We start from the raw sequence: 27,835 nt of genomic DNA, 5'->3' as shown, positions 1-27,835 counted from the left end.
CTCAAAGTGTACCCATACATAACGTGCATTTAAAACATACTATATACAACTTATGTATAGACCTACACCCTTACTTATAAGTAACATATAAACATTGGATGTGGCCTTCTGTTCTCTGCCATTTAGGAAACTAGCTTTGTTTTTCCAAAGAAAGTAGTATGAAAGGAGGAGGAGGAGGAGGAGGAGGAGGAGGAGGAGGAGGAGGAGGAGGAGGAGGAGAAGGAGAAGGAGGAGGAGAGGAGAAGAAGGAGGAGGAGGAGGAGGAGAAGGAGAAGGAGGAGGCGAAGGAGAAGGAGGAGGAGGAGGAGAAGGAGAAGGAGGAGGAGGAGAAGAAGGAAGAGGAGGAGGAGGAGGAGAAGGAGAAGAAGGAGGAGGAGGAGAAAGAGAAGGAGGAGAAGGAGAAGGAGGAGGAGGAGGAGGAGAGGGAGAAGGAGGAGAAGGAGGAGGAGAAGAAGGAGGAGGAGAAGGAGGAACAGGAGAAATAATTTCTAAAGATGGGTTGGACCATGTTTCCAAAGAGGAGGACACACAGGGAGACACTTACATTGGGTCTGAATTCACGGGATGGAGGACAACTTGAGGTGGCCGGTTGGGCATCTCAGGCACAACATCTGGAAAGAAAAGGAAATCCTGTTCAGAGACGTGGGTGATGGGGCGCTCTCAGAAGGACACCTCCCCCCCAAAAAAAAGATGCTCAAACAATCGGTGAAATTCGGGCTGCTGTTTCTCACAAGCCAACATAGCATTGCCACTTTGGACTGGTGAAACCTGCCCTGAGAAAAGCATTTTTGAAATTAAATGGGCAACCATTTCATTCCGCCGAGAATCCTTGCCTCAGAACTGGAGCTACGTTGGGAATTGCGTAGAAAGGGGAGCAGAATCAAATGGGAAAGTAAACAGCATCCCGGATCTGGAACAGTGGACTTATTGGGAAATTTCAGAGCGAATCTTCTGGGTTGTCACTCAAATGACCCCTGGGGAGACTCGCCTCGTGGCTACATGCTATCACAGATCATTTCCCCACCGGCTATTTCTGCTCTCTTCTGAAGTCACCCAACCGTTGTTCTGTCAAAATTATAATAAGCAGGATGGGTTTTGTATCACTTCAGCAATGGCTGGGTGTGTTATGAAGATGATATAAAACCCTAATGGCGAAATTATTTTAGCGAGTTGGCCTGCTGCAATATGTAGTGCCGATAAGTCATAGGCACCTTGGGTGCAATCCCAAAACGACCGGAGCAACACTTGTACTCTGCCGGCATTGACAAAATCCCCACTGGTCAATTGCGAAAGGCAGCTTGATTCTGAATGGCTTACATCCTGCAACGAGACCTTTCATATTATTAAGCAACATCTGCTTATCTCAGGTCCTTGGGAGGGACTCGATAAGTCGATAAAACTGCCCAATCCAGTCTAAACATCTGGCTGGCAGTGCAACCAACCATAATAGTAATAATAACCAGAACGCAACCTGGTCCAGATGCTCTCCATCACCCCTTTCCTGTATTCCAATTATTCCTTCCTTCCTTCCTTTTTTTTTTCTTTGGAGCCGGTGAGACCCAATTTGCCAGGGTGTTTGGCAGAAACCTAAACCGAACACCTCACTCAGAGAATTCTCTTCAATGAGGTTTATTGAGGCAAAAAGGAAGGGATTTGACAAGAATCCCAGCAACGGCTCTATTTTTCCATGGATAATCATGGATATCCCTGGGTACGTGCAGGTAAAAACGTTCGGATTTTCTAAAAGCCTCCCGGTTAGAAGCAGTCTTGTGACTGTTCGCGAACACTTACCTGGAAAAATGAATTGCTGCTTGTACTTGTAGTAGTGAGAAGCTGGAAGAGTGAAAAGACAATTTAGGAGGAATAAGGGATTAGCAGGGCTTCCATTTCTGAACAGAACAAAGAATCCTAGAGCTGGGAGGGACCCTGGAGGTCTTTTAGTCCAACCCTCTGCTCAAAGCAGCCCTCTCTGTGGGCACGCACGGCGCGCTCTTTGGCTAAGTTTTCGCAGGAGAAAGCCATTTCTCAAGCCCCTTCCTAGCCAAAACAAGCCTCCGGAGCGAGCGAGCTGTTTCCAGTTTTGAATTATATCAAATCTGACACCAGAAACAGACTAACAGATGACCTGAGTGCTGCACGTGTTGCTCTCAAACTAACAAAGTATAAGCCAAGGTTTGACAAATTATCAGCATGCATACAACAGCCAAAATCACATGAATTGTTCCAAAGCACGCCAAATGCAAACTTTTATCTTTCAGTAAAAAGTTGTTTGTATCATTGACAGCTTTGTTATTGTGTTTTTCTTTTAAGACAAAAGGTGTTAATGTATGAGTTGTTTTTTTTCTAAACTAAAACCTCAGTATTCAGGTTAAATTGCCATGTTGGCACTTTGCGATAAATAAGTGGGTTTTGGGTTGCAGTTTGGGCACTCGGTCTCTAAAAGGTTTAACATCACTGCCATAAAGCATACCTATGTTATATGAAAAAAAACCAGGTCCACATGTCAAAATCCAATTAAAGTGATTTCTTGCTACTGGTGACTGTGCCTAGCAATCTTCTCAACGAATGGTTAGCGCCTGTTTGGAATTAGTTAAGGATCGGCAGAGTTCAAAGGAGGTTCCCATGGCTATGTAGGGATTCCTCTTTTGACTCTGCCCCCCAGATTCTGCCACTCCTTCGCCTGCACTAGGATCGCTGGCAGCCTAATCGTGACTGAATTGTTACTGAATAGATCTCACTTACCTGGCAAATTGGACTGTTTTTGTTGCCACGTGAGCTGCGGGGAGGGGTGCAAGGGCGAAGGTGGCGTGGCACTGGGTGGCAGGGGAGGAGCTGGTGAGGAAGGAGTGGACGACGTTGTGGAGGAGGGATTGCTGCTGGAATCAGGCTGGTAGGGCACTGGAATGTGATCCTACAAGGGAAGGAACAACAGCTGGGTGAGCACTCAACAAGCACGTCAATGTTGCACACATTGACAAAGGAAGCCTGAATGTCTTCAGTTTGGGCTTCCCCAAAAGATCTACAGGTAGTCCTCAACTTATGACCTCAAGTGGGATCAGAAACTGCATTGCTAAGGAAGGTGGTTATTCTCTACCGCAGGGGTCTTCAAACTTGGCCCTTTTATGACTTGTGGACAGAGAGAGAGAGAGAGAGAGAGAGAGAGAGAGAGAGAGAGAGAGAGAGAGAGAGAGAGAGAGAGAGAGAGAAACAGAGAGAGAGAGAGAGAGAGTGAAAAAGAAAGGAAGAGAGAAAGGGACAGACAGAGAGAAAAACAGAGAGAGAGAGAGAGAACAAAAGAAAGAGAAAAGGACAGAGAGAGACACGGAAAGAAAAACAGAGAAAAACAGTACAAAAGAAAAAGGGAGAGAGAGAGAAAGAGAACGTAAAAGAAAGACAGAAAGGGACAGAGAGAGAGAAACAGAGAGAGAGAATGTAAAAAGAAAGAGAGAAAGGGACAGAGAAAGAGAGAGGGGGGGAGGGGGGGAGAATTAGGATTTCTTTAACTAGCTAGGAGGCTGCCCAGCTCTCAGCTCATCTTGCCCATACAGTAGGAAATTCTCACCACGTATTTGGGTAGTAAACCTCCACCTGGTGCTTCCTGGTAGTAAAGCTACACCGGGACAGCAGGCGGGCATGTTAGACCTTTGGGGTGGAGAAAAGGGAGGCAGGGAAAGCCCATTGTGTCCCCTCTGGGGGATCCAACCTGGCTCCGGTTATTTCCTCATCCATCACTCCTCACGGGCCATTTAACTTAAAGGGGCAAGCGAGGGCATTTTGCGATAAGGGGCGACAGACGGGCGCTTCGCACGAGGCTGCACATCCTTGACGCAGCTCTAAGGGGCAGCTGCCTGCCAACTGTTTGATGACCCCGTGGCGAACAAGAGTTCCTAACGCTGGCAAAGAGAGCTTAGGAGTTGGCAGAAGATGAGGGGGACTTCAAATTAATTAGGAAGATGGGGAGGTACCCTCAGGCAGGTCTCCATCTGTATCTCTCTTTTCTTCACAGAGCGATTCCTGCTTATTCACTTGCCCTCTTTCACCGGATTTTGGAGTCAGCAGAGAGAGGGGGGGGGAAGGGGGAATTGGAGGGGTTCTACTTCGAAGCGCCCAGGTGTCAGAGTAATCAAAGAGGAAGCAAGGATCATAGAATCATGGGGCTGGAAAGGACCTTGGAGGTAATAATAGAATTAGAATTAGAATTAAAATTAGAATTAGAATTAGAATTAGAATTAGAATTAGAATTAGAATTAGAATTAGAATTAGAATAGAATAGAATAGAAAACAGAGAATAGAATAGAATAGAATAGAATAGAATAGAATAGAGTAGAGTAGAGTAGAGTAGAGTAGAGTAGAGTAGAGTAGAGTAGAGTAGAGTAGACTAGAGTAGAGTAGACTAGAGTAGACTAGAGTAGACTAGAGTAGAATGGAATGGAATGGAATGGAATGGAATGGAATACGGAATGGAATGGAATCTGGAAGGGACCTTGGAGGTCTTCTAGTCCAGCCCCCTGCTCAAGCAGGAGAACCTATACCGCAGGGGTGTCAAACTCAATTTCATTGAGGGCCGCATCAGCATTGCGGTTGCCCTCAGGGGGCCGGGTGGGTATGGCCTGGGTGGGCGTGGCCTACTGGGTGAGCGTGGCTAAAGTGCGTATGGCCTACTGGGTGGGCGTGGCCAGCTCTACATCATTCGCATCAAGGGTGCCTATAGGGACCTGGGCAGGAGTGGGACAGATCTGAGGGTCTCTGGCAGAAGGAGGGTCTCTGGGCCAGGGCCAAGGCAGCGGGGGCCGTTCCCTGTTTCCAGGTTGGCTTCGCGGGCCACATGAAACCACTTCACGGGCCGGATCTGGCCCCCGGGCCTTGTGTTTGACATGTCTGCTATACCGTCTCAGACAGGTCTTCTTGTTCAATCTCCTGCGTGAGGCAGGAGTCCTTGAAGGTCAAAGCCAAAGTTCTACATTATCGGACAAGACCAAGCAAGCGTCAAGCATGTTGACTCCTGGAGTCTTAGTCCAATGAGATCCCATTTACAGTCTGGACTAGAGCTCCAAGAGTCTCCCAGCCAGCGTTCAGGCCTAAAGCGGGACTAGAACTCACTTCCCGAAGTATTGTGTGTGGAGGTTTTCAAGAAGAGACTGGGCAGCCACTTGTCTGGCATGGTATATAGGGTTTTCCTGCTTGAGTAGCGGGCTGGAGTAGGAGACCACCGAGGTCCCTTCCAAATTGGTTGTTCTGGTTCTGCCAAAGGCAGTCGGGTTTAAAGCCTGCGCCTTCATTCAGACTGCACATTGTTGCACATTCCAGAAAGGAAAAGGAGAGCGAAGCTGGGAAGTAGCCGGGAGACGACGGAGGGATTTGTACAAATGCCAGGCAGGTGGAATGCAAATTGGATGCAAACGAGGCTGAAAATGGGTTTTTGCACGACAGGCTCTCTCTATTTTGAGCTGCGAATGTAGCCAGCAACAGGTTTTCACATACGACGTTCTGATGGCTGTCAAAAATATGCCACTTTCTCTGTTTGGCCACTCTTAACAGAAGCTTGGATTTCGGGGGGAAAAACCAGAAAAAACAAAATACTGGACAAAATAAAACTCTGGAGAACCCAGCTGGGTGGTTTTGGGCCAATCACCAGGAGATGGTGAGTTCTAGTCTCCCCCAAACGCATGAAAACCAGCCAGGTGGTTTGGGCCAGTTACAAGGAGACGGTGAGTTCTAGTCCCACCTTACACAGGAAAGCTGGCTGGATGATTTTGAGCCAATCTCAAGGAGACTGTGAGTTCTAGTCCTGCCTTAGCCATGAAAGCTGGCTGGGTGACTTTGGCTCAATCACCAGGAGACGGTGAGTTCTAGTCCTGCCTTAGCCATGAAAGCTGGCTGGCTGACTTTGGGCCAATCACCAGGAGACTGTGAGTTCTAGTCCTGCCTTAGCCATGAAAGCTGGCTGGGTGACTTTGGCTCAGTCACCAGGAGACGGTGAGTTCTAGTTCTGCCTTAGCGATGAAAGCTGGCTGGGTGACTTTGGACCAATCACCAGGAGGTGAGTTCTAGTCTGGACTGTAAGATGGGATCCCATTGGGCTGAGACTTCTTGTCTCAACCCCCAATGGGTTTTTATTTCGCACCAACCAGATTTGCTGAGATCTCGAGTCGAATTGGCAGGCATGAGTGGAAATCCAGCAAGCCAACTGCTGTGCTCTGGCCCTCTCCAGATGGCTGAACAGACCAGGAAGAAAACAGGATGATAATGTTTCAAAGCTGGGGGGAGGGCGGGGGGGGGGAAGAAGAGGTCTTGGCCAATTTCTTCTCTATTCCTTTGCACTTTTGTTGCAGGCCTGGTTGCCATGGCAAGCGAAGAAGGTGGTTTATTTGCTTATTTATAGAAGAATACAGAATAACAAGAAGAGTTGGGAAGGGACCTTGGAGGTCTTCTAGTCCAACCCCCTCCTCAAGCAGGAGGCCCTATACCATTCGGGACAAATTTGCTATCCAGTCTCTTCTTCAAAACTTCCAGTGTTGGAGCATTCACCACTTCTGGAGGCAAGTCGTTCCACTGGTTAATTGTCCTCACTGTCAGGAAATTCCTCCTTAGCTCTAGGTTGCTTCTCTCCTTGACTGGTTTCCATCCGTTGCTTCTTGTCCCGCCTTCGGGCGCTTTAGGGGAATAGATTGTCCCCCTCTCAAATATTGGAAACCTGCTTCCTGATTTATTTTATTTTATTTTGTATCTTTATTTTACTTATTGTACTTTATTTTATATTTTATTTTGTATTTTAGTTATTTTACTTATTTTACTTTATTTTTTATTATTTTATTATTTTATTTTGTATCTTACTTATTTTACTTTACTTTATTTAATTTTATTTTTTATTTTGCATTATTTTATTTTATCTGAGCTCCTTGAACCCTACGGGTCCACCGAATCTACTCCCTTGCAGCTACAAAGATGATTAAGGAGGGATGAATAAAGTTTATTACTGCTTTCTCTTTTCCCTTCAGATCTGTTTCGCCTTTGATCATTCAGAGTTCTCTTCCTTTCAAGTCCCTGCACGAATCTGTTTCCTTGCTTGGAAAAAACAAACAAAAAAAAACAACAAATCTAAAGTGAAGCTTGGGAAAAGATGTATTTTATGGCGAGAGGGCCACGGATTGGCTTTTTGATACAAAGGACGCTCTTTCAGATTGTTTTTCGGAGGTACAATTTAAAAATAAAAACAAAAACCCCTCCGGCAAAAATTGGACTGGCATGAAACTGGCACATTCCATCCCAAGGTTAGGCTAGGCTAGGCTAGGCTAGGGAAGGAAGGAAGGAAGGAAGGAAGGAAGGAAGGAAGGAAGGAAGGAAGGAAGGAAGGAAGGAAGGAAGGAAGGGGTAAAAGAGGGAAGGAATAGAATAGAATAGAATGGAGCTGGAAGGGATCTTGGAGGTCTTCTAGTCCAGCCCCCTGCTCAAGCAGGAGAACCTATACCATCTCAGACAAGTGACTCTCTAGCCCAGGGGTAAGCAAACCTCGGCTCTTTTATGACTCATGGACTTCAACTCCCAGAATTCCTGAGTCAGCATAGCTATGCTGACTCAGGAATTCTGGGAGTTGAAGTCCATGAGTCATAAAAGAGCCGAGGTTGCCTACCCCTGGTCTAGCCTCTTCTTAAAAATCTCCAGCGATGGAGCGCCCACGACTTCTGGAGGCAAAGCTGTCCCACTGGTTGATTGTCCTCACTGTCAGGAAGTTTCTCCTTAATTCCAAGCTGCTTCTCTCTTTGATCAGTTTCCAACCATTGTTTCTCGTCTTTAACTCTGGTGCTCTGAAAACGTGTGGTCCATTTCTGTCTGAATCTTTTTGATTTATTTTGATTTATTTGTGTGGGGGTTTTTTTGGTGGGGGGGAGAGCAGAATTTTAATAATCAGTGGTATGAGAGCCATGCTCCAACGACTTAGGAATTTGCTGGCAGACAAGCAGAGTTTCGAATCCAGCCTTGGCGCCCCTTAATGGTTTAGTTCCACGGTGGCTGCTGGCTGACCCCCGACTCAGCACAGCTGCCCAGCTGCCCATTTCCTCTCCAGTCACAGCTCAACGATCAAGAGCCACAAGCAGCTTTGGCAACGAAAGGAAGGACCATTTCGTACCTTCGACTTAAAACAGGCTTTTAATTCGGTTAAGTCGCCATAAGCGCTTCTTTGGCTAGGTGCCCTTGCGGCCGCCTCACCTTGTTGATTTTGTTGGTTTTGGGGAGCGTCTGGCTGATGTGCAGATCTGAATATCTGGGGGGTTTTCGCAGCGGATTGTTGATGTCACATGGCACGGATTCTGTCCGGACTAATCTTGCTGAATCAAAAACAAAAGAGAGAGAGAGAGAGAAAGAAAGAGAAAAGGCTGGAGAAGAGGAAAATAAAAATAAAGAAAAGAGGCGGAGCGTAATAGCCCACCTTCCGCAATCTGTAATTTTATCATATCGTAAACATCATTATCATAAACATATATGGTATGTTTAAATGTGTGTTATGTACGTGCACGCTTTGAGAGCAAGCAACTAAATTTCGTTTTTAATGTGTGCCTTTGTGTCCACAGGAAAAAATGACAATAAAGATTATCTATCTATCTATCTATCTATCTATCTATCTATCTATCTATCTATCTATCTATCTATCATCACATTCATATCTCTGTCCGTCCGTCCGTCCATCGTCTATCTATCTATCTATCTATCTATCTATCTATCTATCTATCTATCTATCTATCTATCTATCTATCTATCTATATCTCTGTCTGTCTGTCCGTCCATCCATCTTATCTATCCATCCATCCATCCATCTCTATCTATCTATCTATCTATCTATCTATCTATCTATCATCACATCCATATCTCCGTCCATCCGTCCATCATCTATCTGTCTGTCTGTCTGTCTGTCTGTCTGTCTGTCTATCTATCTATCTATCTAGCTAGCTAGCTAGCTAGCTAGCTAGCTATCATCACATCCATATCTCCGTCCGTCCATCTATCTATCTATCTATCTATCTATCTATCTATCTATCTATCTATCTATCTATCTATCTATCTATCTATCTATCTATCTATCTATCTATCACCATCCATATCTCTGTGTCTGTCCGTCCATCCATCTTATCTATCCATCCATTATCTATCTATCTACCTACCTATCTATCTATCTATCTATCTCTCTATCTATCTATCCATCCATCCATCCGTCATCCCAACTGACCGGAGAGGTAAACTCTCCCAAGACCAAAACTCTTCCTTGCAGAATTGGTGAGAAAGCCGAGGGAGGAAGGAGTTTGCACAGGGAGAAACTGCAAGGACCGAGGGGTTTGGAAGCCCTGGGAAGGGAAGGGCGATTGGAATATGAAGAAGGAGGGAGGGGAATGTTCGTAAGTAGGAAGTCAGCCGAGGACCCCGTCGCCTTTTGTTCTGGGACCCAAAGCAAACGAGAAATGGAACTGTAGTGGCTCTTACCTCCACGGTGGATGATCAGCAGGTGGCAAGGGGGGGCCTCTTTGGTACATTTGTTGTGGCACTTTAGCCTAGGAGAAATCAAGCAGAGGAAGCGCTGATTTGAGGCTCAGCTCCTGGAAAGGTGGACTTCAGAAACAGTCAAGCCGGAGGATTAGCGCCCTTCCGGAAGAAGCGCAAAGGGGTTTCTTTGCATTTATTTATTTATTGGGCTGATATCCCACCTTTGCTATATATATTTTTTTTATAAACAATTCAAGGGGAAGAACATACCTAAATACTCCTATTTTCCCCGCCACGACAACCCTGTGAGGTGGGTTGGGCTGAGAGAAAGGGGCAGGCCCAAAGTCACCAGCCGGCTTTCATAGCTAAGGTGGGACTAGAACTCACCATCGCCCAGTAATTGGCCCAAACTTCACCCAGCTCCCTTTCATGCCTAAGGCAGGCTAGAACTCACAACTCCTGGTGATTGGCCCAAAGTCACCCAGCCGGCTTTCATGCGTAAGGTGGGACTACAATTCACCGTCTCCTGGTGATTGGCCCAAAGTCACCCAGTCATCTTTCATGCTTAAGGCAGGACTACAATTCACTGTCTCCTGGTGATTGGCCCAAAGTCACCCAGCCGGCTTTCATGCCTAAGGCAGGACTACAATTCACCGTATCCTGGTGATTGGCCCAAAGTCACCCAGCCATCTTTCATGCTTAAGGCAGGACTAGAACTGACAGTCTCCCAGTTCTTAGCCTGGTGCCTTAACCACTGGAGCAAACAACCCAGCCACAACAGTTTGGTATGCTAGGTGTCTGGGAAACGCACAACCCACAAAAAGGGAGACGTACTTGCAGTTTTTACATTTCAGCCCAAACAACATTCCTTTCCCACAGACAGTGCACGTCTGGGACATCCAATACTTTGTGGAAAACCTGGAGGGAGAGAGAGAGAGAGAGAGAGAGAGGAGAAAAAGAGAGAAAGACAGAGAGAGAAAGGAAAGAGAGAGAGAAGGAAAGAAAGAGAAAGGAAAGAGAGAGAGGTTGACCTCTGTTAAGTCTATAAAAGCTTCTTCTTCTCCAAATGAGTATTTCTCACCAAAATCTCCCATGCTTTCCGCGGCCTGAGTTCCCCAGTCACCCAAGCCTGAATTACTTATTGATTTTGTCGTAGCAAGCCCATACAAATCAATCGCAACTCACTTGCTCTTAGTATTTAACGCAAGTGAGATTTTTTTTTTAAGCCAGTCAAAACCAACTATATATCCACGGGGGGTGGGGGGTGGGGGGGCAAAGAGGGCAGTTGGGGACTTTGCTAACTTTTTACGGCCACCAGTAAAATCCCCAAACCAACACAATATTAGTTGGCCTGAAGTTCAATTTCGACAATAGAGCAGGCTGCTGTCCCCGAATGACTGCATCACCTTGGAGTAACTTTTTGTGCCTACATTTTCTCCTGGTGCTTACTATGGTTACTAAAGGAATCGGCTTATTGTTTTATTTTCCTGTTTCCCCAAGTATCCATAGTTACCAGTCAGAATGATGCACAGGAAGACTGAGTGATATTTGTTGAGGGCCCACGAGGAGGATATAAAGAGCTATTCTTGCATCAATTATATCGTAAAATACAATCGCTGTCTCTACCAAGGCTCTACAAGTCCCCCGTGTGTTTGTGTGTGTGTGTGTGTGTGTGTGTGTGTGTGTGTGTGTGTGTGTGTGTGTGTGTGTGTGTTCATTATACCTGTGTTTGATTGAGTTTCCAAGATCCCGTCGAGGAATTTGTGGGGACCAGCGAGGTACTGACAGCGTATCTGGAGACAAGGGGAGGAAGACAAGAAGAATTCAGTGGGGGGGGGGGAAAGAGGCAAACTCACTTTCCCTTTGGCCATAGGGAGGATCTGGTTAATCAGGGGTTAGTGATACTATTAGTTTTCTGATTACTTTTGGGAATATAGGTAACTGTTCTTCATCGAAATAATAAGAACTGTATTATTTCAAGGTTTTGCAAAGAAGACATTTTGGGGGAAAAAGGGAAATCAAGCAAAGGTACTGTGTGGATTATGGATTATGGAAACCAACGGTTAATGATTCTTCTTGGCAAATGTAAAGCCAGCAAACACGCTGCTTACCAAATATTAAGTGATTTATGTTTTTTTTTAAAAAAAATCAATAAAATATATGGAGTAAAAAAAAAAAGAAAAGAAAATCAGCCAGCAGTTGCCCTCAGACAACAAACAGTGTGGTGACTACGGCAATGAGAACATGAAGAGTTTACCTGGTTTAGACTTAAAAGCATCAGGTGATGTTATTTAGATAACATTTTGTCTCAGCTAAACTGAAACTAGCGCTGAACCGTTGGCTTTTAAAATATGGCTGCTCTCAAATCTTACCTAATTTCTCCTGATCTACTCTTGAGGGGGACGGGGGGGGCGTTCACTCTCAAATCTATCCATATTTAGGCAGGGCTTGAAATGTAGACACACACACACACATACACACAGACAAAAGTCACTGGAAAAAAATGTGGCGCGGAGGCCCGTTGCGTCCTTTGCCCAAGACACAAAGAGGTAATCTTCTCTCTTAACACGATGCCCAGCTGTGTGGTGGTTTGAACACCCGCCGGGTTAGAGGGGTTGGTGAACGTCATTCTTCCATCAAAACACACACACACACACCTCTGGCTCTCCAGATGCTTGACATTTCATCCCCACCCCACCACCCCGGTTCTGCTCCTGACCCACGGGAAGGAAGCCTTCTCCTGCAGACTTGTAAATTTCTGCTTGCAAGAATAAACACTTGGCTTGCCTCGAAGAGCAAATTAAAAGAAGGCTGCTGACCGTCGAAGCGAGGCGTCCGTTTATATTTCTCTTTTTAAGCCAGGGGCCCTCCGCCGGAGGGGAAAAAAAAATCAAATGGATTCTCAAAGACCGAAATGCCATTTCTGAGCAATGTATACACCTGGACTGCTGGAATTTGACCATCTGTAGCAGGCAAGGAGGCAGCGCGGGACACACACACACACACCCGAGGGTTTTCTACATACATCAGTCAATCTTTATGGAGGCTTTGAATGCCGCAGTTTGCTTTCGGATCCCAGTTTGCTAGCCCAGGCAGGTGAAGGTGTTTTTTTAATGATGTGCCATTTTGGAAGGTTACATTTGCATCCGATTTCCTGTGGGGTAGCAAAAGCTCCCTTCGCTGCGTAAGAAACCCGCAACTTAGAGAGAGCGAGACGGTTTGTTTTACGCGCCGAAGAAAGAAAGAAAGAAAAAGTTGCAGAGTAGCTAGGAAGCCAGTATGGTTAGCCTTCCGATTCCGGCCGGGAAGGATGTTATCAGTGGGAAATGACCAAAATTCATGCCAAGCTTGCTCTGTCTTCAGGTGGGAAGGTGACTTTTGGCCATACAGGCAAGTCCTCGGCTTACAACAGTTTGCTTCGTGGCCGTTCAAAGTCGCATCACGGGTAAAAAAGGGACTTGCGACCGTTTTTCACACTTACGGCCATTGTGGTCACCTGATTGAGCCAGCCGTGTCCTTTTCTAAATGACTCCATTGCATTCCCCTTGGCCTGGTTTCTATGTTGCCTCTCACCCATCGGGCCAATAGGCCACGTTTTCAGGTCGGCCTTGACTTACGGCCAATTGCCATAGTTACGACGGATCCTCCAAAAGCTACTTAGGACCCAATTTTGACACCTCAAGGTTGCAGGTGCAGGCAAAGTGACCAATTGGGGGCTCTTGGCAACTGGCCTCCGTTTACAACTGCTTGCAGTCCCTGGGCTGCGATTTATTATGGTCTGGCTGGAACCCCCTTTTTTTTCGCCGTGGTCGTTAAGCAAATCACTGCAGTTGTTAAGTGAACCCCCACGGTCGTTAAGTGAATCCGTTTCCCCCCCCATTGATTTTGCTGGTCGGAAGCCGGGATGGGAAGGTTGCAAGCGGCAATCACATGACGGAGGGATGCTGCCACGGTTGTAAATACAGGTAGTCCTCGAGTTATGACCGCCGTGGGGCCTCGAATTTATGTTACTAAGTGAAACGTGTGTTAAGGGAACTTTGCCTCCTTTTATGACTTTTCTGTTAAGGGAATCATTGCTGTTGTTAAGCTATTGACAGGGCTGTTAAAGGAATCTGGATTCCCCCCCCCCTCGACAACCCTGGGACATAGCGACCGTCACAAATACAAGTCAGTTGCCAAGCGCCAGAATTGTGATCACGTGACCGCTGCACGTAAGTGTGAAAAACGGTCTAAGTCTTTTTTTTCCTTCCCCAATGGCGTCGTTAACTTGAACCGGTTGCTAAACCGATGGTTGTAAGTCAAAGTCCTGATGGGTCCAAGCCAAATGGTCTCACCTGCTCCCAGCTTCTTAGGTTGCCCAGCTCAACCCTTAGGATTTCTACCTGCCCTTTATCCCAGTCTCTCGTTCGTTTTATTTATTTGATTGAATTTATCTGCCACCCATTTCAACCATTTTAGCGGCACTTCTAGACTGGGGTCCCAAAATCCTGCACCTACCTCCGTGGAGGAATTGGCGTCTCAATCACTGGGCATTAAAACAAAGTTATCTGCCCAAGAGCCCTGGGAAAGCGGCCGATTTACGCCACTCAAGATCCGCTCTGGGTTTCAGAAATGCCGTTTGCTCATCGCTAGATCACCTTCCACGAACCAGCTGCCCCCTCCTCCCCCCTCCTCTCTTCCCCCTCCTCCCCCCCTCCTCCTTTGTGGACCCAGGCAATTACAGATGCTTACCTGAAGTTAAATTAAGCCCTCTGCTTTAGCACACTTTATTTCGACTGACTTTTACTCAATTAAATCCTGCTATTTTACAGAGACAGCGGGGAGGCGGAAAGAGGGGACTAGCTGAGGCACTTAATTATTTTCTATAAGGTGTTCATCGCCATATATATATATATATATATATATATATATATATATATATATATATATATATATATATATATATATATATATATATATATATATATATATATATATATATATATATATATATATATATATATATATATATATATATATATATATATATATATATATATATATATATATATATATATATATATATATATATATATATATATATATATATATATATATTCGTAGATTTTCATGGGTACAGGTATGTAGGTCTTGGCATATTGGGGTCTTTTCCCGTGTAAGATTGAGAGTGTCTTGGCGACGTTTCGACGAGGTCCCACTTGTCATCTTCAGGCTGGTGTCTTCGGTTTCGTGCTTTGCTCGGGAAAAGACCCGAATACGCCAAGACCTACACACACACACACACACACACACACATATACATGGTAAAGGTTCCCCCGCACATGCGTGCTAGTCGTTTCCGACTCTAGGGGCCGGTGTTCATCTCCGTTTCAAAGCCGAAGAGCCAGCGCTTGTCCGAGGACGTCTCCGTGGTCCTGTGGCCGGCATGACTAGACGCCAAAGGCGCACGGAACGCTGTTACCTTCCCACCGGAGTGGCCCCTATTTTTCTACTTGCATTTTTACGGGCTTTCGAACTGCTAGGTTGGCAGAAGCTGGGACGAGTAACAGGCGCTCACTCTGTTACGCAGCACTCGGGATTCGACCCACCAAACTGCCGATCTTCTGATCGACAAGCTCAGCGTCCTAACCCACTGAGACACCGCGTCCCAGAGTTCGCAATTCCGCATATATATATGTGTGTGTGTGTGTGTGTGTGTGTGTGTGTGTGTGTGTATACATATACATATACATATATATGTGTTTGTGTGTATGTGTATATATGTGTGTATATACACATATACATATACATATACATATACATATACAGGGACGCGGTGGCTCAGTGGGTTAGGACACTGAGCTTGTCGATCAGAAGGTCGGCAGTTTGGTGGGTCGAATCCCGAGTGCCGCGTAGCAGAGTGAGCGCCTGTTACTCGTCCCAGCTTCTGCCAACCTAGCAGTTCGAAAGCACGTAAAAATGCAAGTAGAAAAATAGGGACCACTACGGTGGGAAGGTAACAGCGTTCCGTGCGCCTTTGGTGTCTAGTCATGCCGGCCACATGAGCACGGAGATGTCCTTGGACAAGCGCTGGCTCTTCGGCTTTGAAACGGAGATGACCACCGGCCCCTAGAGTCGGAAACGACTAGCACACATGTGCGGGGGAACCTTTACCTTTTTATACATATACACATATACACATATACACATATATATACACATATATATACACATATACATACATATATATATATATATATATATATATATATATATATATATATATATATATATATATATATATATATATATATGTATATATATCTCGTGTAGCGGAATTGCGACCTCTGCACAAAGCCTTGGAAAAACCCTCTGTGACTCGCAGGCAATTATCTTCATTACAGGCGCGATGGATGGAGGATCAGAAGTATTAACAAGGCCCCCAGTGTTTGCGGTGTGCCAGGCAAAGAGGGAGAGGATTGAAACGCTGCTGCTGCTGCTGCAGAGAGAGTGCTGGGCAAGCTCATTTGCTATTTTCTTCTCTAAGCCCAAGAAGATGAAACGGCAGCAATTTCCTTGATGATAAAAAGGGGAATTGCAGCAATAACGGGGCGACTTGCATTGTATTGTGAGGTTATTCGACCCACAAAGAAAGAGAAGTATTGAAATTCCACAGTGGAGTGAATGGGTTTTAAAACTGTTCCAATTAGTGGAGGGAGAAGAGACCCCTCTCAAAATATTGCTCTGAGGTACCCAAATCAGCCCACCTCCTCCAAATTTCGTCTTCAAATGGGTGTTCATCAGATATCCAATTAAGGCAAAAAAATGTCCCAGGAGGTGCCAGCCAAATTATGAGAGCATCTCAATTTGACAGGAGATTCTAAACAGATCCTAGAGGGGTCTGTCTCTGTCTCTCTCTGTCTCTCTCTCTCTCTGTCTCTCTTTTTCTCCCTCCCTCGCTTTGGTGATTATCTTTCAAGGCAAAAGCTGACAAATCAAAAGACGTTGGAAAACCTCAAGGTTTATCCTTTTACAGATTTGCATAAGGTGCTTCTCAGATGACTGACACAGAGCAAGTGTTTCGCAAAGTGTCTGTGTGGCAAAACAGTCAAGCGATGCGTCTAACATTGTCACGTTCCCTTTCTTTGAGGGTTTTGCATCTCATTTTTTTCTCTCCCCCTCTTCTGGGTAAAAGATGTACATAGGGGGGAAAAATCGGTTGGAACTATCTTCGGGGAACAAATAAATGTTTGTTTTAACCCATGTCCATATTGTTGAACAATTCTGGCCCAAAATAGGATCTGTACAAGGGGGTATAGGGACGACTTCCCTAATTCAACATCTGTTTGCCTCCAGAAGTTGTGGGTGCTCCATCGCTGGAGGTTGTCAAGAAGAGACTGGACAGCCATTGGTCAGGTATGGTATAGGATCTCCTGCTCAAGCAGAGGGTTGGACTAGAAGACCTCCAAGGTCCCTTCCATCTCTATTCTGGACAAACGGTTGTCCGGCCTCTTTTAAAAAAAAAACTTCAACGATGGAGCACCCACAACTTCTGCAGAAAAGGTACTCCACTGATTAATTGTTCTCGCTGTTCGGGAAACGTCTCCTTAGTTCTAGATTGGATCTCTCTTCAAAGATCTTCCACCAGTTACTTCCCCTGTTTTGCTCTTCTCTGTGAGAGTCCCTCAAGTGCGGGAAGACCGCTTTAATACCAACCCGCTTTAATACCAACTCTTCAGATGGCTAGACATCCCCAGATCCTGCAACCGTTCTTCATATGTTTTAGCCTCCGGTCCCCTAATCATCTTTGTCACTCTTCTCTGCACACTATCTAGCATTTCAGCATCTTTTTGGTATTGCAGTGACCAGGATTGGATGCGGTATTCCAAGTGGGGTCTCACCAGAGTGGCATGAAGCAACAGATCAATGCAATGCCTTTCACCTGGGCAACGACGGGACCTGCCTCCTCTTGAAGGGCCTTGTAAATAGGGGTCCTTGGTGCTCTCTGAGCTTGGTTGTTTTCTTGCAGATGTTTCATGACCCAAGTGGATAACATTATCAGTGTGAGGAGGGAATGGGGTTTGTGGAATGAAAGAGGAGGATGATGATTATGGCGTCCCTGGTGCTCTCTGAGCTTGGTTGCTTTCTTGCAGATGTTTCATGACCCAAGTGGATAACATTATCAGTGCGAGGAGAGAATGGGGTTTGTGGAACGGAGGAGGAGGAGGAGGAGTATGGGGTCCCTGGTGCTCTCTGAGCTTGGCTGTTTTCTTGCAGATGTTTCATGACCCAACTAAGTAACATTGTCAGTGCTAGTTACCTAGTTTGGGTCATGAAACGTCTGCCAGAAAACAACCAAGCTCATAGGGCTCTGAGAAGTCCTCATCTCAACCCGGAGCTACACATATTCTCCTTTATTGCTACCTTGTAAATAGGGCAAGAAAACAGGGCCGCTGCCTGGCAGCTCCTGAAAAGATGCCATCAGGTAACAGATGCCAGAGCCGCCCCAAGGACCCCAGGAGATTTTTCTGAGCAGCTGCCATTCAACTCAAGATGAGTGCCAGTACCCCAGGCGCCGAGAGGAAAACTTAGCTTGGCAATCCAAGCCAGGCTGTATCATAACTGATGTCAGCGGCACCAGCCGAAGGGAAGCCTTAGGCCCCGGGGGCAGACAATAGCCAGGGTGTCTTGACCCCTTCCATCTGGATGTCTTCTCCAGTTAGTCGGCCTCCACCAGCGTGGTTGTTTTTCTCTCTGCCAGATTGTCAAGGAGAAGCATGGGGCTGACACACCGATGCAAAAGCAGGACAATGCTGTCAAAGCCTGCTCCGGAGCATCTCCCGGTCTGTCATATTAATTAACCTGGGATGACTAGGGCTGAATCACAGCAGCATAACACAGTTGGAAGGGACCTTGGAGGTCTTCTAGTCCAAGCCTCTGCTCAAGCAGAACTCTATACCATCCACCATTGGCTCTGTAGGCATCGGCAAGGCTTAAGGCTACCCTTTGGGCTCGACCTATGGAGGAAGATTATTAGCTGAGGCAGGGGTCTTAACAGAATTACAAACTTACAGAGTTGGAGGGGACCTTGGAAGTCTTCTACTCCACAAGTCATAAAAGGGCCATGTTTGAAGACCCCTGTTGTATAGCAATCACAATTTCAAACAAAGTTGAGACTAGATTGGAAGAGCCATGCTTATCTTCTCTCTCTCTCCCTCCCTCCATCTCCCTCTCCCTTTCCTCCCCTCCCTCCCTTTCTCCCTCCCTCTCCTCTCTCTCCCTCCCTCCCTCTTTCTCCCTCCCTCCCTCTCTCTCCCTCCCTCCCTCCATCTCCCTCTTCCTCTCCTCCCTTCCCCTCCATCCCTTTCTCCCTCCCTCTCCTCTCTCTCTCTCCCTCCCTCCCTCTTTCTCCTTCCCTCTCTTTCTCCCTCCCTCCCTCCCTCTCTCTCTCTCTCTCTCTGACTGTCTGTCTCCCTCTTCTCCTTCCCTCGGAACTACCTGCCAGGTCAGACTTACTTGTGGAGAACAAGCCATCCGTATGGACCGGAGGAGTGGAAGGAAGGAAGGGAGGGTGCCCGACGAAAAAGGACCGCAAGGATCGCTCAGACAGGAGAGGAGAGCGCTGAGCAGGGATGTTCTCACAGCTCCCCACGCTGTTGTGAATCTTGAGGTTCAGGGGCTTATCCTTCTTCTTGACCCTGGGAGGGAAAGAAAAGGGAACGAGCCGTGAGAAGAGGATAACCGCGGGAGGAGAGCTTTTTTAGGTTTAGCATAAAGTCGGCAGAGGTCAGAAGCTAGAGAAAGAAGAAGAAACTAGTTAGATTGTCCAAAAATGTCCCAGCCCGCCAATCCGTTTCAGGTCATGATGAGGGCCACCCGGGACACTGCAGCCGTCATAAATATGAGCCAGTTGCCAAGCGTCCGAATTTTGATCACGGCGGCGTGGGGAAGCGGCAACGGTCGTCCGTGTGAAAAATGGCAGTTAGTCACTTTTTCCCCCAGTCTCGTCGTACGTTTGAACGGTCCCTGAACGAACTGTTGTAAGTCGAGGACTTACAGTATTTGAGTTGAGGGCCACCCTGAAAGGCAAGCTATGCCCAACATTAAAACAAAACAAATCAATGAGTGATGCAATAATAATTCCTCTTCCCGTCATCAGCAAAGTGGGAATGGATTTCTTGGAAGAGGTCAACGCTGCCTGGTTTGGACACTGACCAGAACTGTCCCACCTTACTACTACTTCTAGCAGCCTTCCTCCGCTTGCTCGGTATCCGTAAGAGAGGAAAGCCGGCTTTGCAAAGGAGGCCCACCTGTTCTGCTGCTCAAGCCTCAAGGAGGAAACAAGTGGATTTTGCAAGGAACCAAGTGGATTCCCACCCCCACCCCCGCCCCAAACTCAGTGCTTTCTGCCCTCTTGTGGTGAAATTCCAAGCTTGGCCCCGTGGAGATGCAGAACACAACCCCTTCCCACCTGGCTAATTTCTCCCGGAAACCGCGGGCCAATTTAGCTTGTCTGGCCAACGGGAATCCTGATTTATGGCAGGCCCGGAACGAGGCAACTTCCCCCTTCCAGACCCGGGAAACATGTTTTAAGAATCACCGCCTCAATTTGTCTCTGTCGCCAGACCGTTTTTTTTTTTTGTTTTTTGCTCCTTCCTGACAGGCTGTTCAGCCGAGCTGCAGAAAGGACTTTGGGACCAAAAAAAAAACAACAACCTGGTTCACATCCTCGAGATGGAATGAAGGATCCAACGCTTTCCCCCAAGATGAGATTTCCCAGGAAGAAATCTGGCTCTGCTCCATCCTTGGCCCTTGTTTCGGAACCTTCCGAAATGCACCGGCGATGCAAATGCAAGCAACCCTCGAGTTATGACCACAACTGAGTCCCAACTTTATGTTGCTAAGCGAGAAATCGGTTAAGTCAATTTTTACCCCATTTTGCCTTGGCTAAGTGACTCGCTGCAGTTGTTAAGTTAGCAGCACGGTTGTTAAGGGAATCTAGCTTCCCCGTTGACTTTGCTTCTCAGAAGGTCGAAAAAAGGGGGATCACATGACCCCGGGACACTGCAACCCGTCATAAGTACGAGTCATTTGCTAAGGGTTTGAATTTTGAGGTAGGTACAACTGTCGTAAGTGGGGGAAACGGTCATAAGTCTCTTTCTTCCGTGTTGTTGTAACTGCAAACAGTCAATAAATGAACTGCTGTAAGTCTAGGACTTATCTTTACTCTCTTTTTCAGCCTTAGCAATTTGGGACTGGGGGTGGGTGGGGGAAGAGACAGATGCAAAGTTACGCACTGGAGAAAATAATGTGCAACAATGTGCAACAGAGCATGGCGCGGCTGAGCAAAATGTGCACCCTACCAAAAGCCTGTGCAACGGAAGACACACCAACGAAATTGCACAAGAACCTTTGTGCAAATGTTTTCTGGCCAAGTCACAGGCAAATCAAGAACATCCATTGACATAGAAGGCGGCAACAAAACTGACGGCCCATCCCTCACATTTCTCCACAACCATATTCACAAATCCCTGGGTTCTCGACCTGTGGTCCGCGGACCCCTGGGGGGGGAGGGCATGGTGTCATCACAGGGGATCCACAAAGGCTTGAAGAAATTTTATGATTTAAGTCTTGAATTAAGTCTTGGGGCTCCTTGTACAAAAGGTATTTAAAGGTGGTCCCTGGTGAAGAAAAGGTTGAGAAGCACTGCCCTAGAGGAACGGAAGGAAAACCTATGACTTCCTGTTTCATTCTATAGAATAGGATAGCATAGGATAGAATAGAATAGAATAGAATAGAATAGAATAGAATAGAATAGAATAGAATAGAATAGAATAGAATAGAATAGAATAGAATAGAATAGAATAGAATAGAATAGAATAGAATATGGAACACAACAGAATAGAATAGAATAGAACAGAACAGAACAGAACAGAACAGAATAGAATAGAATAGAATAGAATAGAATAGAATATGGAACACAACAGAATAGAATAGAATAGAATAGAATAGAATAGAATAGAATAGAATAGAATGGAATGGAAGTAATGGATGGAAGTTCATTAAAGAAAGATCCAACCAAGAACTACGGAGAAATTTCTTGACAGTGAGAACAATTAATCAGTGGAACTTCCAGAAGCTCTGGGTGCTCCATTACTGGAGGTTTTTAAGAAGAGACTGGACAGCCATTTGTCTAGGATGGTATAATGTGTCCTGCTTGAGCAGGGGTTGGACTAGAAGACCACCAAGGTCCCTTCCAAATAGAATAGAATAGAATAGAATAGAATAGAATAGAATAGAATAGAATAGAATAGAATAGAATAGAATAGAATAGAATAGAATAGAACAGAATAGAATTCTTCATTGGCCAAGCGTGATTGGACATACGCAAGGACTTTGTCTCCGGTGCATAAGCTCTCAGTGTACATACGAGCAACAACCAGCACAAAATCCCAAAACGGTTTCTGAGTAGAAACAAAATCGTGTTCTTTTCTTTAATCAAAGCAGTCAATTTTGCCATCTCTGTTAACTCCATTAACTTTTGCAAGCCATTCGTGCATGGTAGGAATCAAAGTATCCTTCCATTTTCGTCCGTATGTATTCTTGCTGCCATCAACATACCTAACTTTACCCGTTTTAAGATGTGTGGACGTCAACTCCCAGAATGTCTCAGCCAGGGATTCTGGGAATTGAAGTCAACGCATCTTAAAAATGGGGAAGGTCGGGAAAGCTTGCCGTAATCGAACGAACCAAGACGGAGCATGAGGCATCAATCCAGTCCCATCTTGCTCGTGTTTTGTTTTTTTTTAAGCGGTCACGGAACTCATCCTGGATATGCTGCAACAGGTGGTCCCCCTTTGGGAGATGAAGCCTTGATGAACAAACCAGGATAAGAAAAATGACCCATCTTGCCTGAAGTTTCGGTCCTGTGTGCTTTCCAAACAGAGGCCTGTCCCTAAAAGGTCACAGCAAGGAAAAGTAACAGAGCCTGCAAAAACCCTGCGTTCTTTCCTCCCGATCCGCAACAGACATCCTTCTGGTGGTGCCTGTTTTCAACACATGCCCTTCAGCTCTGTGGGCATCTGGAGAAACCTCGGCTAGGAAATGACTTCATTGGAGCATCTCCAGACCTTACTGAGCGATGCCTCTGACAAAGACTGGAGCAAGGGTCCAGGAAGGAAGGAAAGAAAGAAGGGAAGGGAGGGAGGGAGGGAGGAGAGAGCGAAAAACAATTAGCTATGCTCTTTCTAATATGTTAATTGTTTCCTAGCACAGGGAAATATGCTGTTTGCTTTCAGATGCCAGGGCTCATGCTGTAACCAATTTATTTCAGGAAGTTTGTATGGTCGCCCACTCGGGCTTACAATTGCCCCCATGAGCCAAAAGGACAAGCCTTCCTTCCTTCCTTCCTTCCTTCCTTCGTTTTTTCTTCCTTCTTTCTTTTCTTCCTTTCTTCCTTCCCTCCTTCCTTTTCTTTCTTCCTTCCCTCCGTTCTTCCTTCCTTCCTTCCTTTTCTTCCTTCTTTTCTTCCTTCCTTCCTTTTCTTCCTTCCCTCCGTTCTTCCTTCCTTCCTTCCTTTTCTTCCTCCCTTCCTCCTTCCCTTCCTTCCTTCCTTCTTCCTTCCTTCCTTCCTTCTTTCTTCCTTCCTTCCTTCCTTTGTTCTTCCTTCCTTCCTTCCTTCCTTCCTTTTCTTCCTTCCCTCCGTTCTTCCTTCCTTCCTTCCTTTTCTTCCTTCTTTTCTTCCTTCCTTCCTTTTCTTCCTTCCCTCCGTTCTTCCTTCCTTCCTTCCTTTTCTTCCTCCCTTCCTCCTTCCCTTCCTTCCTTCCTTCTTCCTTCCTTCCTTCCTTCTTTCTTCCTTCCTTCCTTCCTTTGTTCTTCCTTCCTTCCTTCCTTCCTTCCTTCCTTCCTTCCTTTTCTTCCTTCCCTCCGTTCTTCCTTCCTTTCTTCCTTTTCTTCCTCCCTTCCTTCCTCCCTCCCTTCCTTCCTTCCTTCATTCTTCCTTCCTTCCTTCCTTCTTCCTTCCTTCCTTCCTTTGTTCTTCCTTCCTTCCTTCCTTCCTTCCTTCCTTCCTTTTCTTCCTTCCCTCCGTTCTTCCTTCCTTCCTTTTCTTCCTTCCTTCCTTCCTTCATTCTTCCTTCCTTCCTTCTTCCTTCCTTCCTTCCTTCCTTTGTTCTTCCTTCCTTCCTTCCTTCCTTCCTTCCTTCCTTCCTTTTCTTCCTTCTTTTCTTTCTTTCTTTCTTCCTTCCTTCCTTCCTTCCTTCCTTGCCTGCCTGCCTCTCCCCCTCCTCCCCCTCCTCTCTGCCTGTCTCTCTCTTTCATATATACATAGCACAAACCTTTCACCCCTTCACTATCGTCATGCAGCTCCACTTTTTTTCTGCCCCTGGGGCAGATTCTGCTGCTTCCTCCTTTGTGGATCTCCTCATTGCCGTTCGGAGGGCTCCAAGCCAGCTCCTGCTTCCGAAGCCAAGGGCTCCTTCTGCTGGGTGACTGGACATCTCAGAAGCCCATCGGCAGCACTACGGCCGTGAGTTCTGCACCGCCGCCAGGCTTCCTGTCCACAAAGCCCAGAGGCAGCAATGCCCCTGAACATTCGGGACGGGATGGCTGAAAGGCCTGGTCACGACGGCCCTCCGAGGGCAACGCACGGAACACCGCGGTTCTTTCAGCTCTGCCTTCGCAAAGCAGCCAGGCCTGGCTTATTGTAGGACCCGCATGCTTAGTTCCACAGCAGCAATCGTGGAAGTGAGAATCCAAGCTAGCTCATGCAACCTCCCCCCACCCCCAGCCCCCCAGCCCCGCCTCATTTTGCTCATCCTCACCTAGTACAAAGCTCCACTTTTCCAAGGTCTCTCATTAGCCCCTGAAATTGGGAGGCTGTTTCCCTCCCCCCCCCCGTCCCCCACTCTCAACCCGCCTTCCCCCAGACCTATACATCAGCGACAGGCCGAAATATTTAGCAAGAAAATCATTGCATGGTGACAGCTCTCATTATTAGGAAGGATGAGTGATTCTCAACAGAGGTTTTTGCTGACGACCCTCCCTCCCCCCCATGCACTTTCCACTGGTAAGGATGAGGAGGGGGAGGAGAAATGAACGATGATTTGAGCCTGACATCATTCATCTGTCTGTAATGCCGAAGGAAACCAGCAAAAAAGGGCTGGTTAGTCTGGGTGCTGGAACGCTGGAATGCTCCAGAGGAGGACCACGGTCTTCTAACGGCAGTACACGTAGTCCTAAATGTACGACCACCGTTAAGCTTAGAATTACAATCGTAAGTCACAGCGGTTGTTAAGCAAGCCCCCCCCCCAAAAAAAAACCAATCTTGCCTCTGCAGATTGACATTGTTATGTGGAGTATCCCTCCGAGGGTAGAGGAGGCCCTGGGCTGCTGAAGAAATGTTGGGGGCTTCTTCAAAAGGCAACTGAACTTGAAGACGCTTCTCTGAAGAAGCTTCTCGGATGAGAAAGGAAACGTCTTCAGGGACAAACAAAGCCCAGCTGCCTTTGGACAAAAGGACCTTTGGGACCACCGTCGCCTGGAGGACGGAGAACCTCCACAGACGAATCAGACCGTTGTTTAAGCAAATCCACCTTGCCAATTGATGCTGCTTATCGGAAACCGGTTGGGAAGGTTGCAATCATGTGACCTCAGCTACAACCCACAGAACTTAGGACTGCCCCCGACCTTCGCTCATTTCGCCGGGACCTGAAAACTTGGCTCTTCGATCTGTTTGGTCCAGACTGTGGGGTTGTTAATTTAACTGGGTTTTAGATTTACTCTTGGGGCTTGAATTTAATTTAATTGTTTTAATTGTTTTTAATTTTTTGTATTCATGGTTTTAACTGCCCTGTAAACCGCCCTGAGTCCTACGGGAATAGGGTGGTATACAAATCCAATAAAATAAATAAATAAATAAATAAATAAACCCATCATCACCACGAGCCTGTTGCCAAGGACCTGAACTGTGATCACATAATGAGGGGAAGTGTGTGTGGGGTGGAGTGGGGGGGGTGTTACAAAAGTCGTAACTTTGAGGACAGGTCGTAATTCACTTTTGAGGAGGATGTTCCTTCAGTTCATTCCTTCGCTCTTGGGGGTTCTAGGAGCCGGGTCTCTCCGCTTCTTCCGATCTCGCACGATTTTGTCGAGTTTTCCCAGGCTCTGGCTGGTCTCAGCTTCCAGCCGTCGCGTTCTTTGACGGCCGCTTAAACTCTTCCAAAAAAACCCCACAATTTCTTTTTTCCAGGGAATTCCCACCCGTGACACGGCCGCTTTTATGGCTGTTGTAATTTTGAACGGTCACCAATGCTTTTCACTTGAGGACGACCTGCATCATCCGATGACGTTGGGGATGGGAACTGTGCTCTGGATGACACCGCTGTGGGCGGAGACTCTTCTCCTTTCTAAGACGTATCTCCAGAAAAGAAGACGGGAAGACCGCAAAACTTGCTGAGGGAAGTCAAGCTTTGGCCACGCGTCTCACGCTCCCGATCAGTGGTGGGATTCAGACGGTTCACACTACTTCGGCACAACCGGTAGCTAATTTTTTTGTCGACCGGGCCCAGAACGGACTTCCACAATTTGAATTCCCACATTTGAATCCCACCACTGCTCCCGATCCATGAAGCAGCTGGAGACCCTCTGCCCTGTGACCTTCTCACACAACCTCCTCCCTATCAATCAGTCTCTCTCTTTGCCATTTCTCAAGCAGAATGTGGCTTGACACGCGCTCATCCTTCAGGACAAGAGAGGCCATTGATCTGTGGCATTTCGCAGCCTCCCCGCTTTAATCTCACAGCCGGGGTGAGGGATCACTTCGCCCCTGCTGCCGTGGGCCCATTCTTTCGGCACGTTAAGAGGTATGTCTGATTCCCCCTCCTTTAAAGCGGCCCGTTTGGAATGGGAATGGGGAAGCAATTCTTCGGCACAACAGCGTGGCCAGCTCGGTCAGCTTGGCAGATGAGGAGGATCTGAGTGCGAGGTACTAAATTTGTTTTGAGATTCCGGACCTCATGAATGTATTCGTGTCCTTGAGGGCAGTTGCTGTGAGAAACTCCTAGACAGTAAGTGGATAAGTCTTACGGAAAGGGTAAAGAGAATCAGCAAGCCTTGCACTGAACTTCTAGCCAGGGAAAAACTGTTTGCAGGCTGTTTCCATCCAGGCAGAGGAGTTCTCCATCACAGCAAAGACTTGGCCTCCTTCGGTCCCCTGAGACACGCAGAAAAGCTATAAGCTTTTTCCTTAGTGTAGGAGATGACCAGGCTAAGGCCGAGGGAGGAGTCAAGCGTGTCATCAGTTTGAAGTCCCTTCGTGCCCACAAGAGACCTAAGTCCAGCCCACCTTGTATTCCACTGACTCTTATCTACCGCCAATTTGCTTGGACCGTCGGTAGCTCAGATTCTTGTAGAGAGAAATTAGCATGCAATAAACCTGTAGTCGTTTGAACCACCTGGATTTCCTGATTTCTTGAGCCTGACACCTAGTCGTCTCAAAAGTGTTTTTTCCAAAAGGCAACTGGACTGTCTTGGGTTTTTTTTTTCCTTGATGAAGATGGGAAGCGAAACATTTTCCAAGGAAAAAAACCCCCAAGAAAAGTCCAGTTGCCTTCTGGAAAAAGCACTTTTGGGACAACTATGACCTGGATGATTTTGCTCCATAGACTTGACACTCAATACCATGAGAGCCTTGGTGGAGCAGCGGGCTAATGCCTCCTTAAGTAACACCAGCTGCCTGCAATTAGTGCAGGTTCGAGTCCCACCAGGCTCAAGGTTGACTCAGCCTTCCATCCTTCCGAGGTAGGTAAAATGAGGACCCAGATTGTTGGGGGCAATTAAGCTGACTTTGTAATAATGCCACTTGGGAGGGGGTGTGAAAGCTCTAATAAGCAGGCATATACATAGAATGAAGGCTACTGCTAAGCTTGTAAGCCACCCTGAGTCTTCGGAGAAGGGCGGGATATAAATGGAATTAAAATAAAAAAATAAAAAAAATAAAAATATTATTCATTCGGTTAAGGAAGCTGTTTCAAGTTTCCAAATGGATTCAAGGCAGCTGGAGTCAGATCATCCAACCGAGTTGGGAAGAAAAAGAGAGGGAATCTACATTAAATGCCATCAATTTGTCGCACTGATTCAAGCGTGTTCCACGAAGTGCCCCAAATGGAAAATCAATTCAGTCCAGTTGCCTTTGAATCAAACTTCCAAACCAAACATTTTTTCCCTCCCACGGGGGGGTGGGGGAGTGGGGCAGGGAATCCAGTCCATCTTCTACAGTTCCACATGCAAAAGCACCAGTTGAACATATCACACACATGTGCTATCTCCTCCTTTAAACGTTTGGTAGGGAATTATTTAAAGTTGACATTCAAAATCAACACCA

General features: G+C 46.6%; 1 protein-coding gene across 1 annotated transcript in view; it reads right to left on the bottom strand.

Annotated features, from left to right (window-relative positions):
- KSR2 (kinase suppressor of ras 2) overlaps nucleotides 1–27,835 on the bottom strand; it is a 121,387-nt gene that overhangs the window by 43,473 nt on the left and 50,079 nt on the right. The window contains exons 5-12 of the mRNA XM_081338742.1: nucleotides 18,970–19,151; nucleotides 11,198–11,267; nucleotides 10,309–10,392; nucleotides 9,475–9,542; nucleotides 8,209–8,327; nucleotides 2,743–2,911; nucleotides 1,792–1,833; nucleotides 545–611 (exon numbers count right to left, since the gene is read on the bottom strand). Of these exons, the coding sequence (XP_081194868.1) occupies nucleotides 545–611; nucleotides 1,792–1,833; nucleotides 2,743–2,911; nucleotides 8,209–8,327; nucleotides 9,475–9,542; nucleotides 10,309–10,392; nucleotides 11,198–11,267; nucleotides 18,970–19,151 (801 nt within the window). The remainder of the gene's footprint in view (nucleotides 1–544; nucleotides 612–1,791; nucleotides 1,834–2,742; nucleotides 2,912–8,208; nucleotides 8,328–9,474; nucleotides 9,543–10,308; nucleotides 10,393–11,197; nucleotides 11,268–18,969; nucleotides 19,152–27,835) is intronic.

Source organism: Vipera berus (genome assembly GCF_964194415.1).
Source record: "Vipera berus genome assembly, chromosome: 14".
In the NCBI taxonomy this organism is placed as follows: Eukaryota; Metazoa; Chordata; class Lepidosauria; order Squamata; family Viperidae; genus Vipera; species Vipera berus.
The sequence above is the reverse complement of the archived record's forward strand: the minus strand, read 5'-3'. Positions and strand labels throughout refer to the sequence as shown.